Source organism: Ursus maritimus, unplaced genomic scaffold (genome assembly GCF_017311325.1).
Source record: "Ursus maritimus isolate PB19 unplaced genomic scaffold, ASM1731132v1 scaffold_14, whole genome shotgun sequence".
Classification (NCBI taxonomy): Eukaryota; Metazoa; Chordata; class Mammalia; order Carnivora; family Ursidae; genus Ursus; species Ursus maritimus.
The window spans coordinates 25,642,084-25,660,967 of record NW_024423786.1 but is presented as its reverse complement, the minus strand read 5'-3'; the positions used below and the strand labels follow the sequence as shown (position 1 = coordinate 25,660,967).

The 18,884-nt window shown below is 41.9% G+C and overlaps 1 protein-coding gene across 1 annotated transcript in view; it reads right to left on the bottom strand.

Moving 5' to 3' along the window:
• The window catches only part of MAGI1 (membrane associated guanylate kinase, WW and PDZ domain containing 1), a 606,640-nt gene that overhangs the window by 55,673 nt on the left and 532,083 nt on the right, over window positions 1-18,884 (bottom strand). Inside the window, 1 exon segment of the mRNA XM_040628589.1 lies at window positions 18,031-18,651. Within this exon segment, the coding sequence (XP_040484523.1) occupies window positions 18,031-18,651 (621 nt within the window).

The following is an 18,884-nucleotide window of genomic DNA, read 5'->3' as shown; positions in this document are numbered from 1 at the left end:
ATATTTCAGGTCCTTTCCTTCAGCTAAATGCATGAATCTCTTGAGCAGTTTTAATAGCCTTATTGGCGTGACAATCACTTTTCTGTCACCACGTACTTTTTGCAAATTGGGAGGGAAATTTTCCCATTTGCTCTGTAAGGGTGTCTATAATTTGGTCATTTCAATTAACTTTATTACCAGACTGCTTAATTGTGACTGAAGCCATCCAGCACCATATAAAACTTCACTTCAATCTCTTAAATTTAGGAAACCGTATTAGCTTTGGAAAACACAGGTCATGGTTAACAACAGCAAGGCGATCCAACTTGGGAGTCCTGCAGCCCTACGTTATTCAAACTGTCTGGGAGTCAGACCTAAAGAGCCATTTACTGAAGGGTCAGGTTTTTACAAAGAGCAAAGGACATGTGATGAACAGCCCCATTCATCTCCCAAGGCGATATTAGATGTCTTTAAAATCTTCTTGCTGCAACAATATCTGAACTGGTCTAAGTGATTATGTGAATTACGAAGAAAAAGAGCTGTTTGCTCGGCTTTGTCAATTTCTAATGAATTGCTGCCCCATATAGCTATGGGAAGTAGCAGAAATTTAGGCTTTGTTCAACTATTAGATTTCAGGTTTTGGTGAGTCAATACTCATTTTGCCAACTGCATTTGCTTAAAGGCAGAATATGAGAATCTGTTTCACCCCCCCCCCATACCCCAACACATACACACTGTCCCTGTCAGGATGAATCTCAATTAGAAATAATTTTTATAGGTCAGGTACATTTAAGATGCAGGGGAAATTCAAGAATTGCAAGGCTATTTAATGAACTATTTAATCTGGGAACAAGATGTATCACAGGGCACTGCCTTGAAGGAGTACTTTGCATTTATGGCAGGAAAAGGTAAGTAACAGAAATTCACACTGGAAATGAAATACATCCTCACCCAAGAAGTATTTTCAGGGTGGAAGATACTCAACAAATTTCTCACAGTGGAGATCGAATACCAGGATCCTTTGCTTCCTCTCCTGATTTTGGTTGGTTCCTGTTGCTCTAATCAGGCTTAGAGACAACTCAGATGGAGAACTTAATGCAAGAAAACACATTGGAAATGGATTTTTTAAAGCTATCGTTAAGTTTCTGAGACTGCTTTTTACATACAAGAAATCAGCCATGGATATTTCGGGGTGCTTCAGGCATGCCTCACCCAAATTTTCCCTTGCTATTGGAGTTAACATTGTCAGGACGAAAGAATTCCTGGAAGAATCTGACTGATAAAGACAGTATTATGTAAGGGCAACGCCTAGGAGAGTTGTCAATCAATCGTTGGTTTTGAACCCAAATGTAGCTTCCCCCTAAAGTAAGAGGCCATAGAAGAAATCGTTAAAGAAGGGGAAAGTTCCCATTGCCTTTCCTATGGTTTGGATTATTTCAGAGTAACCCACATTACTTCAGAGCATTCTCCCTCCTTTCCTGTCTTCCTGACCTCCTGAGGGCCTCCTGCCCTTGCATCAGGGATTCCTAGATTTGAGATTTCATAAACCACCAAATTTTCATAAAACAGATTTGAGCAAATGACCACAATCTGCCAATTCCTTATCTTGCAAACTACAACTATTAAAAAGGGGGACAAATAACGATCGACTACCATTCCATAAGTAAAAGTATATTTCAGCAGAAATAAAACCCAGGAAGGATATGATCTCTAAAGGGGAGTGCTTTGCACCTTGGAAAAACTTCATGACTAGCACTGTTCTGTCCTGATTTCACTGTTTCTGTCTCATTTCACTGTTTACTGAAAACCACATCATGACAGATCAGAAGGAACACAGCCCCAGCTACTTTCCCTTGAGGTTCCTCCTTTTTGCCTTCCCTTATCTTTTCTCTATCGCAGAAAGTTATGCCAGAAGTATTGGGAAGCAGGACCACCTGAGTAACTCCTCCACCTCCTTTCTCTTAATTTCTCTCTGATCTGCAGGACCAAGAAGAGCATCCATCAGGACAGGGCAGCACTGCAGCTACCACAAGCCCTCCTCTTGTTCTGTCCTCATGACAGTGCTGAGGAAGGTACAATTGGATGGCAATGCAGAGGCCCAGCGACAGTGCCCACAGCCGAGCTAGTGGCAGAGAAGAGGACAGAAGAGTAATTCTGACGACAGGCCAAGCTGCTACATCCATTCCTGAGCAGAAGCAATGACTGAGAAGAAACGGGGAATTCTCATACGAAATTTCTTCCATCCACGTTCCACCAAAAGTAAACCACAAACTGATTTCATTTATACTTCAAAAAAAAAAAAAAAAAGTAGAACATAGCATTTCCAATAGCAAAAACAAGATGGGTGCCAAAGGAATGAGAGCAGTGCTTCCCAAACAAAGCTGATGTTGCTCTTCCGGGGACACTGGCCAAGTCTGAAGACACTGCTGGATATTCCCATGAGGGAGGAGGAGAGGCTGCTACCGGCGTGGAGTGGGTACAGACCAGGGATGCTGCCAAGAAGCCTGTGATCACAGGAAAAGAATTATCCAGTCCATGACCTCAACAGTGCAGAGTTCGAGAAATTATGAGATTAAAACACAACCATTTCTAGGGTGCCTGGGTGGCTCAATCCGTTAAGCATCTGACTCCTGGTTTCAGCTCAGGTCATGATTTCAGGGTCGTGAGATCGAGCCCCGAGTTGGGCTCTGCACTCAGCGGGAGTTTGCTTGAGATTCTCTCTCCCTCTCCCCCTCCCCACCAGCTTGTGTATGCGCTCTCTCTATAAAATAAATAAATACATCTTTAAATAACAACTGTTTCTTCCTTCTTCAATAGTCAAGTCTAAGTGAAAGTTGCTCTGCAGGGGGGCAAACTACAAAGAATCCTATTAATCAATGGGCAGTTCCGTGATTCTTTAATGCAATCATTTTCCATTTTGGTACATGGTATCTATGGCACAAGTAATCACAGAGAACATTTTTAAAATTAGAACCAACATACATATCTATCTAAGGGAGCACTGACCTAATTCCAGCTATCTCCAAATGATTTTAAAGAACTGATTAGTGTTTATGCAACTATACAAAAGCTTTTTAAGATACAGCTTTTTAGATGAATACAGCATGCCAGAGCCCTTGCACATACCAACTGCCAAAATACAAGTCTAATAAAAACTCGGGTTGCTGCACTAGGTGAGTTGATGGCCAACACAAGGGACAGAAAGGGACTCCCTCTCTCCTGGAGTCTTATAACTGGTCCATGTTGCAGCTTCCTAGCTATCACCACTGCTGCTCTATGATACAGTGCAAAAGGATCTTTTGAACAATTTTGCTGCAAATATTAAAATCACAAAAAATATATATTAGCATTTTTCATGGCAAAGACAATTTATCCAATGAGATTTCTAGAAAAAGAATTAACCATGAGAAAATGGGGAAGGTGTGACTAACGACAATGTATTTTAAATGTTTACTTGCAAGTCATTCATCTATAATGAGAGATTAGCACAGTGCTGAAGTTCACTGAACGAATGAAAGAATGAACAGCATTGACTGCACATGGCGAGAAACAAAAAACGTTGAGAACATTCAAAACACAATAAGAACTGGAGTATGAAATAAACCCAGGTAGCAACGAAAAAAGGCATGTTCCAAGTTGCCAGTGGAAACACAAGATTCCGAAGGACCCAGTGCTATTTTCAAAGACATTAAGATTCTACCAAGATTTCTGAACCCAACAGGATTGTGTTCACAGGTAGGGGACATGACTAATATCTGAGCAGGAATACAAACAGGGGAAACACCAGGTAAGGGATAGATGGGGGAACGTTTTTAAAACTGAAGGTGGCAATGCTAAGACAGGCTCAATCAAAACCATGTCAACGACTTCACTCCAGATGGTGGTAAAGAACGTGTGATTTAATTTGAGGGAAATGAAGGAAGGTGAAAAAAATATTACACAGAGTAAACACTCTGTCTTAGATCACAGCTTTGGAAATGTTCAGAACTGAAAAACGCTTCGTACAGAGGCTACGAAGATGCCTCTTGCAATACAGAGAACTCAATGCAGTAAGGTCACAAAACTATCATCAGAGAAGAGAGAAGCTACCATAATAAGGGCCCTCGTACAGGAGGTGGTAACTAATAAACTAATTTTCACATGGAACCAAAGTGAGATAGTAAGAAAATTAACTCCAAAGTTAAGAAAAAACGGTCTGAAGATACCTTGCTCCTTTTGTTGAAAAAAAAAAAAAAAAGTACAAATTAAACCAAAAAGGAAGGAAAGCTAGCCAGTTCCTAGAATTTTGAGATGTTGATGGCAAAAGGTGATTCCTAGAAAATGCGTTCGTGGCAAGCCTGGGCACGCTGTGCTTGGGTCTCAAACTCAGCTGCCTGTGGGCTACACGCAGACACAGGCGAGACTGTGCCAGGCTGGGTGGAGGGCAAAAGGAAATGGGAGGCCTGTGGCAAGCTGGAATTACTGGTGCCAAGTAAACACATTCAAATTTTTAATTTTAAAAGAGACTACTGAAAAATACATGAGTGGGTCAGACCGAATACTGCCCGTGGACTACCAGTTTGCAACTCCAAACGCTTTTTATACTTCCAAGCTGTAGTCTAGTAATTCTCATGCAGGGCAAATTTGTCCCCAAGGGGTCGTTTGTCAATGTCTAGAGACATTTTTTTTTGTTGTCACAATTCCAGGTGTGGTGGGGTGTGGAGGGTATGCTATTGGCATCTACTGGGTAGAGACCAGAGATGCTGCTACCCGTCCTACAATGCACAGGAAGAACCCTGGGGCAACAAAGAATTATCTGGCCCAAAAGATCAATAGTGCTGAGGGTGAGACACCTCTAGCCTCCTGTCATACAAAAGGGCTCTATTGTCAACCCCCTCTCCTCCCTGAGTCACCTGTTACCCACATCTGTGCCACAGATTCACATGTAACTGCTGGTAAAATTCATGTGTTAACCTGTCTCCCTAATTACATTGTGAGTACCCTTGTTTTCTGTCTCTTTATCTTAGAGCTTGCACAAAGGATATGCTCGATTCTTGATTAAGACCAGGAATGATTCAGCTGGGAAGCAGCTTGTCACAAATACTATGAACTATGAAATTCGGCAGAAGAAAAACAGCTCGGAAGCACACTCACTGATAGGACAAATGGCTCATAAATGGAGCTCTCCTGCCCTAACCTTGCCAGGGCGGAAGCCCAGACCCCAGCAAACTGCCCATGTTTCTGCTCACTTGGACGTCACATGGGTATTCCACAATTTACATGCATGAGAAGGAACCCTGGGGTCCTGAGTTCAAGGCCCACCTACTCTTCCTTCGGTAGCCAAATCCTAGCAAATGGCCTGTGTGTCCATCCAAGTGTCCAGGCTAAAACCCAGGGGTCATTTTTGGCTCCTCCCCTTCTCCTTCCTTCTTCAGGAGAGGTCGGCAAACTACAGCCTGTGGTCCAAACATTAGTTTTCTTGGGACACAAGTAATCCATTTGCTTATGTGTCATCTGCTACAAGGACTGAGTACAGTGGCGGGGACAGACCATAGAGCCCATGAAGCTACAGTCTTTACCATCTGGCCCTTTACAGGAGAAATCTGTGGACCTCTATTATGCAGACCCCTCTCAAGTCCTGTTGGCTTTTCTAAAGCCACGCTAAATCCCTTGCTCCCTCTGTCACCACTGGTGTCACTCTGGTCCAAGCTGCTAACACTCTTCTCAAACCACTGCAGTGGCCCTGAGAGGCCTCCCTCCTCCACATCTGTTCTTCTAGAATACATTCTATACATAAATGTGAGGGACTGTCAAAAACTGTCAACGAGAGCTTGTCCCTTCCCTGCTTCACTGACACTGGCCCTCACAATGAAAATGAAATTTGAACTCCTGGTCCCAGTCTGCAATCTTTGAGGGCCATCCCCACGCCCCTTGGTCCCCTTCCATCAGTCACCCTGGCCTCCATTCTATTTCTTCCATAGGGCCTCAGCACTAACTGCCCCCTCTTCCTGGAATGGCTGTTCCCTTTGTACTGCGGCTTCCTTCGCTGGGGTCAAATTTTCTCACCCAATCAAAAGGAGCCCTCTCACTCGAACCCCACCCCTTCTGCTCACTTCACTTGGTTTTGTTTTATTATCTCTGGCTGGTAGTTTCCTGGTCATCTGTTTATTTCTGCCCTACCTCTCCTTCCTCTAGAATAAAGCTTCATGAAATCAGGAGCTGGCTTGTTCTGCTCTATTCCCAGTGCCTAGACCATGTTCCCCTCAAAAGAGAAAACAAAGCAACTGTTTCACATTCAAATTCATCCCCATCCATAGAAGTACAGAATGATAATTCTACAGTCTGCTAACCATGCCAAGAATACTAACCTAAATTTCCAATACACTTCTAGAAAGGGGAGGGGATGTCACCACTCCTTAATGAGAATTATAAATCACACACACACTTGTGATAAATAAAGCACAAAAGCAAATAAATAACTCAGTGTGCTGAGTTTACCTTCAAGGAAGTTGAGGCATTCCTTTACCAAAAAGGGGGGGGGGGGCAGAAGTTTAGGTGTGTCTACCGCTGTGCATTATGGCTATAACAGGAATAAAACCGAAACCATCCAATCAACCCTAAAACTGTATAAATGTGAGAGCAAGTAAATGAAGCCTGCTTAGGTTTAAAAAATATAAGACCAAAATTCTGTTAAAAAATTTTAAGACCAAAAAACCCAGAGTTCCTGAAGATACTCAAAGTGGGAGATAATTTTAGGCATTGTATAATGAAAGACCGAACCAAAATAGAGATACTTTTATATTTATCTCATCTCTTGATATGTCACCTCGAATATAAATGTGACCTAACATTCTATAAAGAATTCTCAGATAAAATCCTTGATAACTTTAAACCATGACAATAAAACCAAAATAGCTACTTAAAACTGTATTAGTAATAAAGACCAGAAGGCTCCTTACTAGCATATGCAAATAACCTCCTGTTCAGCACTGTGGAAGGGCAAGGAAGTTTGCTAATTTTAACATGAACAACTTTTAAGAGCTAGGAAGATATGAGGCAGGGTGCTGGATCAGACAAGAGGACTCGACTTGCAGAACTGTGAGGGAAACTAAGCATCATAGGTAAGCAGGGAGGTCAATCACTTGGAGATAACGAATCAAATACACCAAGGAAACATCAACATCTTCCCTTTTAAACAGTTTTGCCAAACTGCAAGTTGCTGATAGCTATGTGGCGGATTATACATTTATATAAACGTGTGTGTGTGTGTATATAAATATACATATAAGGCGAATTTTCCCATGTTTTAAAGTTTCTTCCCCTTTTTGGATTAAGCACACTTTACATTATGAAACAATTGAAATTAAGCTCCTTAGACAATGTTAGTCCAGTATTCAAAGATGAGATATTTCTTGGCTAGACGGAGGCCCTGTAATTCTCCTTAAAACTTGATAAGACTGTCTCACTGGAACAGAGCAGACAGCCCCAAGAGCTAATACTTGTGAGTCTTTTAAGTTCTCTGAGTCTCAATTCCTGCTGACCCCCTATCATCCAATTAACACATGCAAAGAGCTTAGACTGCTGCTTACACATGGAAGGATTTAATAAATAGGACCTATTATTATTATTATTATTATCTATATAAAAGATATCCATTCCCAGGGTGCCTGGGTGGCTCAGTCAGTTGAGTGCCCAGCTTTTGGTTTCTGCTTAGGTCATGATCTCAGGGTCATGAGATTGAGCCCTGCATCAGGCTCCCTGCTCAGCACAGAGTCTGCTTGGGACTCTCTCTCCCTCTCCCTCTGCTCCTCCCCCTGCTCACACACACACACACACACACACACACACACACATACACACACACTCTCTCTCTCTCCTCCTCTCTAAAATAAATAAAATCTTTTTTTTTAAAGATATCTACTCCCCATGGACTTGCCTTCAATTTCTATATCTTTCTTCCATTCAAAGGTATAACAATAAGAAAAAGGGTAAAATAAAGCATACTGAACATCCCCTTTTGGGGGTAAAATAATCAAAGCCTCTAGAGCAGAGCTGACCAGTAGCACTTTCTATGAGGATAAACATTCCATAATAGCACATGTAGCTACTGAGCTCTTGAAATGTGGCCAGCTGGACTGAAGAACTGAATCTGACTTTGTATTTAATTTTAATTAAACAGTCACATGTGGCTAGTAACTACTGAACTGGATGCTGGAGAATAGGCTCAACTGGACCAATATGACTCACTGAAATGATTTTCCAGTATCTTGGCCTATGGACATGCCAACCAATGCATTTCCTTGGCATTTAAAGCAGCCTGTGACAGAGAGGTTGTAGGCAAACAGACCCAGATTGGGATTCAGGCTCTGTCATCTTTTTGCTATGTGTTTTTGAGGTGGTCAAACTCCCACTGCCTGTCTCCTTAGCTATAAGAATACAGTATTCAAGACAACAGCAACAAAAAATAAGTGGAGGGGCGCCTGGGTGGCACAGCGGTTAAGCATCTGCCTTCAGCTCAGGGCGTGATCCCAGCATTACGGGATCAAGCCCCACATCAGGCTCCTCCGCTATGAGCCTGCTTCTTCCTCTCCCACTCCCCCTGCTTGTGTTCCCTCTCTCGCTGGCTGTCTCTATCTCTGTCGAATAAATAAAATCTTTAAAAAAAAAATAAGTGGAATGCAGACGGGTAAGGAAGAAGTAAAACTTTCACTATTTGCAGATGACATCATACTATATACAGAAAATCCAAAAGATTCCACCAAAATATGGTGAAAACTGATAAAGTAATTCAGTAAAGTTGCAGGATACAAAATCAATCGACAGAAATCTGTTTCATTTCTATACACTAATAATGAAGTGGCCAAAAGAAATTAAGAAAACAATCCCATTTACAACTGTACCAAAAACAATTAGATACCTGGGAATAAACCTAACCAAAGAGGTGAAAGACCTGTATTCTGAAAACTATAAAACACTGATGAAAGACTTTGCAGACAACATAAAGAAATGGAGAGATATTTCTTACTCATGGAATGGAAGGACAAATATTGTTAAAAAGTCTATACTATCCAAAGCAATCTACACATTTTTTTGTAATCCCTATCAAAATACCAGCAGCATTTTTCACAGAACTATAACAAATAATTCTAAAACTTTTATGGAACCACAAAAGACCCTGAATTGCTCAAGCAATCTTGAAAAAGAAAAGGAAAGCTGGAGGTATCACAATTCCAGACTTCAAGCTACCTTACAAAGCTGTAATGATCAAGACAGTATGGTACTGGTACAACAATAGACACACAGATCAATGGAGCAGAAGAGAAAACCCGGAAATGGACCCACAACTATATGGTCAGCTTGTCTTTGACAAAGCAGGAAAGACTATCCAATGGGAAAAAGACAGTCTCTCCAACAAATGGTGTTGGGAAAATTGAACAGCAACATGCAAAAGAATGAAATTGGACCACTTTCTTACACCATGCAAAAAATAAATTCAAAATGGATGAAAGACCTAAATGTGAGAACCATAAAAATCCTAGAAGAGAGCACAGGCAGTAACCTCTTTGACATGGGCTGTCACAAGTTTTTTCCAGTTATGTCTCCTGAGGCAAGAGAAACAAAAGCAAAAATAAACTACTGGGACTACATCAAAATAAAAAGCTTCTGCACAGCAAAGGAAACAATCAACAAAACTAAAAGGCAAGCTACAGAATGGCAGAAGGTATTTGCAAATGACATATTCAACAAAAGGTTAGTATCCAAAATATATAAAGAACTTACAAAACTCAACACCCAAAAACCAAATCATCCAATTAAAAAACGGGCAGAAAACATCAACAAACATTTCACCAAAGACATATAAATGGCCAACAGACACATGAAAAGATGCTCAACATCACTCATCATCAGGGAAATGCAAATCAAAACCACAATGAGATATCACCTCACACCTGTCAGAATGGCTAAAATCAACAAAAGAAGAAACAACAGGTGTTAGTGAAGATGTGGAGAAAAAAGGACCCTGTTACACTGTTGGTGGGAATGCTGACCGGTAAAGCCACAGTGGGAAGCAGTACGGAGGGTCCTCAAAAAGTTAAAAATAGATCTACCCTATGATCCAGCAATCACACTACTGGGTATTTACCCAAAGAATACAAAAACACGAATTCAGAGGGATACCTGCACCCCTATGTTTATAGTAGCATTATCTGCAATAGCCAAGCTATAGAAACAGCCCAAGTGTCCATCAACTGATAAATGGATAAAGAAGATGTGGTAGCTATATACAATGGGATATGACTCAGCCATAAAAAAGAATGAAATCTTGCCATTTGCAAAGATGTGGATGGAGCGAGAGAGTATAAAGCTAAGTGAAATAAGTCAGAGAGAGACAAATACCGTATGACTTCACTCACAGGCGGAATTGAAGATGAGCAAAGGGAAAAAGAGAGAAAGACAAATTAAGAAATAGACTCATAACTGTAGAGAGCGAACTGATGGTTACCGAGAGGAGGTGGGTGGGGGACAGATTAAACAGGTGACAGGGATGAAGGAGAGCACTGCGATGAGCAGCAGCTGATGTTAGGAAGTGCTGAATCACTCTGTCGTACCCCTGAAACTCATATAGCACTGTATGTTAACTGGACTTAAAATACAAACTTAAAACAATTCTTATAAAATTTAAAAACCAGAGTTCTCTTGAGGATCAGCATTTACAAAAACAAAGGGTCTGATGTTAATTCCTATTTCCCATTGAACATATGACCTTCTGAATGCCCACAATGGGCCAGGCATGATCTCAGGTGGTGGGGATGACATAGTGACTGAGACCAAGTCCCTGCTCTCAGGGAGGTCACAAGTAAGTGTGAGTGCCATGAGCGAGAAGCACAGGGCAGAAAGTGATGCTGGGGTTCTATGTGATTTGCTATGGGCAGGTTAGAGTCAACTTCTTGGAGGAAAGAACCTGTGAGCTGAAGCCTGAAGGATGTGAGTGGGAGAGCCCTGTGGCTTCCTTGAAGAAGAAACATTCAGAGAAAGAGAAGGGCAAGTGCTTAGGGCCTTGACATAGGACCTTGGAGCTGAACCTGGATGATGAGAAGTCGTTCTGACATGAGGACTGACGGGATTCAAATGACTTTCAATCACGCTAGTGGGAGAATAGACCACGGGAAGCTCTCGGATGGGCTACAAGGCCACTGCAAGGCCAGGCACCATATGATGGACGGCAGAGGCCAGGGAAGAAGTGGGAGGTAGGTGGAGCCGGGGCATGCAGAGAGGGACAGCAGACAGAACGTGCTGATGTGAATACGCAGAACTCTATCACGATCAGGATATCCTGAATTCCCCTTTTGGAGGCCTTGCAGCTCAATTTGAGAGATTCTGACAGTCACACACTTAAGCGGTGCAATTTGCAATTCATTCTCCAGCCCAAGACCAGAGGGCAAAGAGAAGAGGGGCACCTGACCACCCGGGCACACTCGGGCACACTGCTCACTGCAGTTCTAATTGCAATGGTTTTGCATCGCTTCAGAAGGAAAAACACACACACAATTATCTACTGCTAATGATGTGCTTAGATGAGGAGATTAGCTATTGCTTTTCCTATACGGATCAATGATGATTTAATGAACTAAATATCGTCGGTACATTCTGATGAAAAATTAAGTGGCATCAATTTGTCCACAGACTTCAGACCTTATTCATGACTTTATATGTAAGATATACTCCTTAATAGTTACAGTACTGAAGTCTCTCATTTATAAGCCAAGATGCTGTTTAGCATAGTGGTTAAGAGCCCAGTCTCTAGAACCCAAACTTTGGGGTTCAAACCCTGGCTTTGCCACCAGCCAGCTGCGTGATTCTGGGTCAATCACTGTCCTCTCTCTGGACCTCTGCAATCTTTGCTCCTAAATGGAGCTAAAGATTTTACTTACCTCATGGGGCTCTTTTAAATGATGATACAATGATACAATGATGTTTAGAGGCAACTACGCCTGGCACTTGGTGGAAGTATTTACTGTTTTATCACAAGGGGTTTAATCAAGGCGGAGTCTTATACATACTTTTCCAACCAAACCAGAAATTTCCCCTTTGCTTTACATGAAGCAAATTCAGCCGTGACGCTGCAACACTGAAAGCAAACATCATTTCTTCATTTGTTTTCCTAGCGTAGGGGCTAGCAATCCCTGCCTTCCTTTCCCTGAGGACGCCACTCAGAATTCCAATGCAGACTGATGGCCATGCAAGGCAGTCATAACAATGGGGTGCAATGAGGTCTTATTTAAGTGTGTGTCTACACCATGGTAATAAGCCCGGCACATGCCAAGTACTCAATCAATGAGAGCAGGAACGTGATCATTACCATCACCACCACCACTTTCATATCTCATTTTTGGCTTTTAACGTCTCTATATCATGCTTCTAAAGGTATGAGGTGTGACTACGAAGCTGAATGAAATGGACCTTAGGAAAGACCAAGCAACCTGCTGCTTATAGACTTTAAAAGAAGGGTATTATTGAGAAGTGAAAATAACTGTTTAGTATTATAACCCGATTGTCCTCCAAGTTAGAGGTCATACAATCTAAACGGGAAAGATCCATGAGGGCAGGAGCCGAAGAGTGGTTGCAACTCTGGTTGTACATCAGAATCGCCCATGGCACTTCTACAAAAATACAAGATGCCTGGCGGTCACGCACTGTGCTTAATTTCGTACACATCTGGGCAGAGGGTTTTTTTTTTTAATTAAGATTTTATTTCACTTATTTGAGAGAGAGAAAGGGAGAAAGCGTGCGCAGTGTGCTGCGGGCACCAGCCAGGGAAGGGGCTGAGGGTGAAGGAGAAAGAGACTCCCTGCCAAGCGTGGAGCCTGATGTGGGGCTCAGTCTCAGGACTCTGAGATCATGACCTGAGTTGAAATCAAGAGTCAGATGCTTAAGTGACCAAGCCACCTAGTTGTCCCACCCCCTGCTTTTTTAAAATAAAAAGCCAGCCCTTCCCAGTTGCTTCTGATACTAGATAATACTAGTAAAACACCACTGATTTATTGCGATTACTTCTATGCCAGCAATTAGCACACATGCTATCTTATCTCCATCATGCACATGCAAATTAAGTATTATTATTCCCATTTTTTTCAGATGACTTGCCTAAGGTCTCAAAGCAAGGAAAGTAGGACCTGGGATTGAAACTTGCATCATCTGGCTCTAGAATCTTGTGCTCTTTTCTCTATACATCCCTTAAAAACAGTTTGTTAAAAGGGAGAAAACAGGAATTACCACTAAGACACTCAAGATTCAAGATCAGCTTCATGCACGTTTGCAGCTGCTAACCAGCAAGCATATGATCTCCCGAGATCAGAACGTCAGGAAAGGAACAAAGAGAATGACCGACTTAAAAAACGTGAACCTGAAGCTGGCACCTGTGAATACCCCACACAGAGATTTAGCAAAAAGATGTCATGAGCTGTGAGTACCATCACAGAAGATCAGCAAAAACGGTGAGAACCTCAGAGCAGTTGCTGGGAGTGAGGCTAAAGCCTTAAAACTTTGGTCACATCTCTCAAGCTGAGAGTCTGATTAAAAAGGGGGCGGGAGGAATTGTTAGAAATGAGACAACAGGCCCAACATGGAGTCACTTATGCTAAGCACAGTATCACCAAACTGAGACTTAAAACTTAGTTACCTTTGGGCCTCTCCCAGGAATGAAATCTTCAACCATTCTGTCTGGAATTACCTGGTCAGCACTAGTGAGGTAACCTGCCTGACAGACGTCTGCCTTCCCCTAAAGGAAGGTGAACTTACCACAACCAACTTGCTTTGTCCTACTCTTTTCTGCACACAAAAGCCTTCCATTTTGTACAGCTCCTCAGAGCTCCATTCTCTATGCTAGGTGGGATGCTACCTGATTCATGAATCACTGAAAAAAGCCAGTAAAATCTTTAAAATGTGCTCAGTTGAATTCTGTTTTTTAACACAGCAGTGACACCATTTTGTGCATAAAGGCAGAGCCAAAAAGGGTCGCTCTGAGGATGATCTAGTTCAAAACATTCCTTTTGTTGATAAAGGAATGAGTCTCTGGGCAGGAGCAGTAACCTGGACAGAGGGGTAGAGCAGCTAAGAGCAGAGGGGGGACTAGTGGTGGGCTCCTGACACCCCCAGGTCAGCCTTCTTTTCAATACACACTTTCTCTCAAAAGCAAAACATATGTTCTCCACTTTCTCAGTTTTGCCAAATCTTGAAACACAGTATTATGACTCAACCCAGAATTACATTTTAAAGAGTGTCCCACGTACTAATTGGAGTGAATTAGCGAAATATATAACAAAATACAGACAGAGGCATGTAGTTATGTTACATATAATATCCTTTTTTTAAAAAAAGCAAAGCAGGGGCGCCTGGGTGGCTCAGTCGTTAAGTGTCTGCCTTCGGCTCAGGGCGTGATCCCAGCGTTCTGGGATCGAGCCCCACATCGGGCTCCCTGCTCCGCTGGGAGCCTGCTTCTTCCTCTCCCACTCCCCCTGCTTGTGTTCTCTCTCTCGCTGGCTCTCTCTATCTTTGTTGAATAAATAAATAAAATCTTTAAAAAAAAAAAAAAGCAAAGCAAAACAAAACAAAAACTTCTACGGGACAAAGTATCTTCCGTAAATTAAAAAAAAAACACTATTTTTTAAAAAATAGTAATCATCTTCTAGCATAATTTTCCAACACCTCAAAGAAAGTCTCTAGATTCACAGTGGCGTCAGGCAACAGGCTCTCTGAAAGCAAATACTATGTAAAAGTAAAATAAATAAAAAGTAGTCTCCCAACTGCACGGCAGAAGAAGGAGGAGGAAAGGAAGTGCCATGGGAAGATGGGGAGCCAGGCCTAGGAAGAAGGTAGTGCCCCATGAACAATGTGACTGACGGACCAGGAGACAAGGGCATGTTGACAGAGAAGAGACCTGTAAATATATCAGTAGCAGTCCCAGCTGCCAGAGCAAGTGGGTGGGCACCCCCACCAACTCCAGGCTTGACCCAGGAAACTGTCTCATCCCAGAAATTTACAAACGATATTCCAACCTCTTCTTGATTTCCAGCTTGGGGAAAAACAAATACCAAAAATCAAAATGTCCCCAATCTTGACAAGAACACATATCAAAAATGAGGAGACTGAGAATTAAAACAAAATATAAAGGTAGCTAGTTCTGCCCCAAAGTAGAAAAGGCCAGTTCTTTAAAGCATTGAAAGCCTCATCCTCAAGATTTGAATTCCCAAGACTCACAAGAATCATGAGTTTATCAATCTGCTTACTAGCAGCTTTGACAGAAATGAGATTCATTAGAAAGAATCAGTGAAGTGGCCATTTACTTTCTCATTCAACCTAGATGCTGTCTTTGTTGCTTCACCAAACCTCCTCATTGACACCCCCACCATACAGGAGTGGTGATTAAAATGTCAGCCTGAGTTCCAATAACTAATATACGGCAGAAACAAATATATTTATATGCTTCCTAGAAAGATTAATAGTAGCTGGTGCTGGCCTACCAAATGCAGATGTACCAACTTTCCGTCCAATACATAAATCAACCACAAGGCAGATGGTGTATTTTAAAGACTGGTGATGTTATAGTGATTTTAAATTACTCAGGTTCTGGAATAAACTATGTAGATGTTGACTAATGTGGCAATATATTCTGGATCTTTCCATGTTAATTTAAGTTTATAAAATGTAATGGTGTTAACAAAAAGGTCTTAGAAATTAAGGAGAATGCAAACATATTTGAAATCAAGGGGTATGTTTCTATAAGCAGTTGTTTGGTAGTTTGGGCATATTCGTTACAAAATGGTTCCAGTAACTGTGGTAAGTTAGTTTGCTGTAAGGAGACTTTATTTTTTGGTCTCCTTAAAGTGAATCTAATAAAAAAGAATGAAATGACAAATGAAATGAAGGAGCATATAAATCAGGTAGGAGAACAGGATGGTTTGTGACCAACAAATGAGCAGTGGCTAAATCAGAAATCACCCTGATGGACCAAGAACCACTGACGTGTTCAAGTTGCTGGCCACAGAAATCAGCAATTATGCAAAAACTCATGTTACTCAGAGTTAAGTCGGACAGAGCAATGAACTGGAAACCACAGATTTGAGCTGAACTTCTCAGTCACATTATGGACTGGCACCTTCCTACCTTTCAAGGACATGGTAAAAGTGAGATGAGAGGCATATGCGGGTTTGAAAAGTGCTTTGTAAATTGCCAGCTTATTCATAAGTATGAGGTATTGTCACTGTCGTCGTTGTCATCATCATCACCATCACCACCGCCACCACCATCATCATCACCAACACTTCATCATTCTGAAGCTCAAGTCACTTTCTACTACATTTTAGTCAATGTTGAAAAAACAATGATCTGTGCAGTCAAGTTTTCTAGGTATAAGAAGAGATTTCAAAATGGTGCCACTGCAGACAGGTTAAAAAATTAAATTTGCACAATGGCTTTTATAAGTTTTTAAGAAGGGTTGGCTGAGCATTTCAGTTCACACAGACAGTTGCTCTAAATTTTGGATTTCCTTCCAACGACCCCAGTCATTTTGACCACAGAACACACAACTTCATGAGAGCATGAGAACACAGATACTGTGACACATAAGAGCTCCTCTGTTGCAATGGAACCAAGAGGAAATAAAAGTCGAGTTCCTGATCTCTTCTCAGATGGCCAGAATATGTTGTGCATGAAACAAATCGTGTTGGCAAAGACTGAGGGAACAACCAATCTCAGGCCCATGGTGTGAGGTGATCAATCAACACTAGTCACAAGTACATATCCGGGAGCAAGACATTTAAACAGTGTGGAAAATATTTCTCAGTGTGAGGTCCTGGGAGTTCTCGGTGGGGCAGAGGAAAGGGATGCAGGCAGAGGAAAGAAGACAGTCTAATGTCTCAAGAGTTAGAATAGATTTCTCTGAGATTCTTCACCACTTCATTAAAATGTGGGTATGTTGAGATATGTTCTTCATATGATCGGTGGAGAGCTATCGTTCCTAAGTATAAATAATTGCATACCCATTCATTCAGTATCTTTTCACTCATTAATGCCTAGCATGAGTCAGATATTGTGTTAAATGCTGGGGATACAACTATCAACATGTAGACATGAGCCCTGCTTTATGGATCTTATTTCTAGTAAACAAGAGCAACAAAGAAAAATAACTAAATAAATACAAAAAACAATGACTTGTGGTGACAATAATAATGATGTGATAAAGGCTATGAAAAAGTGGGGTGCTGCAGTAAAGATTACAAGGAACTGGGGGACTATTTATTTATTTATTTATAAAAAGGATTTATTTATTTCTTTGAGAGACAGAGCACAAGCAGGGGGAGGAGGAGAGGAAGAGGGAGAGACAAGCAGACTCCCTGCTGAGCAGGAAGCCCAAGGTGGGGCTCAATCCCAGGACCCTGAGCTCATGACCTGAGCTGAAGTCAGATGCTTAACTGACTGAGCCACCCAGGTGCCCCTGGGGGACTACTTTAAATAGGTAATCAAAGAAGCCCTCTCACAGGAGGAGACTTGAATGAGATTGAGCCAGCCAAGTGAATAGCTGGGGAAAGAGCATTCCAAGGAGAGGGAAGAGGAAGTGCAAAGGCCCTGAGACAGCCAGGGCTCGGAGCACTAAAGGCACTTTGGAAAAGAAGCCAGGTGGCTAGAGCATAGGTGACGAGGGGAAAGGAGTGTGAGATGAGGTTGGAAGAGTAGCCAAGAGCCACATTTTGTAAGCACACTGTGCAGGCCAGGTTCAGAAGAGTAAATATAGAAATATAAACGTATTAATGGTTTTTTAAAAGCACAATGTGATTTACATTTAAAAGTATCACTCTGGCCGCGCATGTATAACATAATATATAAACACAACCTTTATTCTATAGAGGCTACCACGTGGTGGAAATAGAAGGCATTAAATATTTAAATAAACATGATCTTAAAGAGCAGACATTTACAAAGCCCCCCAAAAGCTACCTGAAGACTGGTAAATTAAACAATGGATTCTGGGTTTTAAAAAAAAGAAAAATCATAGAACAAAAGAAATCTGCATACCTCCTCGTTGCACCAACAATGTGACCTCACTTCCCTTTGGACATTCGATCAGCATATCCACGACCTGGTTGTGGGTCAGAGCCTGCACGTTCTTCTTATTAACTTCCACTATAAGATCCCCTTCTTTCAGACCGCGGCACCTTGGACTGTCCACAATCTGTTTCACTCTTTGGCCACCGCCACCAGGACTGTCTGCGATAGTAAAGCCAAAGCCCATTGGCCCTTTGACTATATGAACAGTTATGAGTTCTGGCTGAGTGGCTATGGAGGAAGCCAAAGAGACAGTGTCATTGGGGTAACCATGGGAACCATTTGACGCCACGTCAGCAGGGCTGCTTGGCCTGGCATCCTTCATGCCATTGACTTTGCCTGTTTTACTGCTGTGACTAGCTGGCGAATCATAGGTCTCTTGCCCATTCACAATAATTGGTTCTTTATCCAAAATGGCCACCGAGGTCACTAAACTCGTATTGGGGTCATCTGGGTCAAAAGGCAACGGGTAACCTCGGCAGAGTTCAAGGTCCACGCTGGCACCAATGGGAATGGACTGGAAGATTTTCACAACTTGTGCATGTGTGTGTCCCAAAACACAGGTGTCGTTCACGCTGACAATGACATCTCCTGCAAAAGAGAAGAGTTTGGGGGTTAAAAAAAAATGGTGGCAAAAAAAAGTTCTATCAACATTATAAGACCCTACCAATAGGAAGCTGAACTGAAACTGGATTTGGGGGTGGTATCATGGGGCATAAAGAGACTTCTTCTATTACTTCTTTCAACTGCTAATACAGCATTCTCGTAGCATCTAGTGTCTTCTCTGCTAATGAGAATATAATGATCATTGAAAGAACATTGTG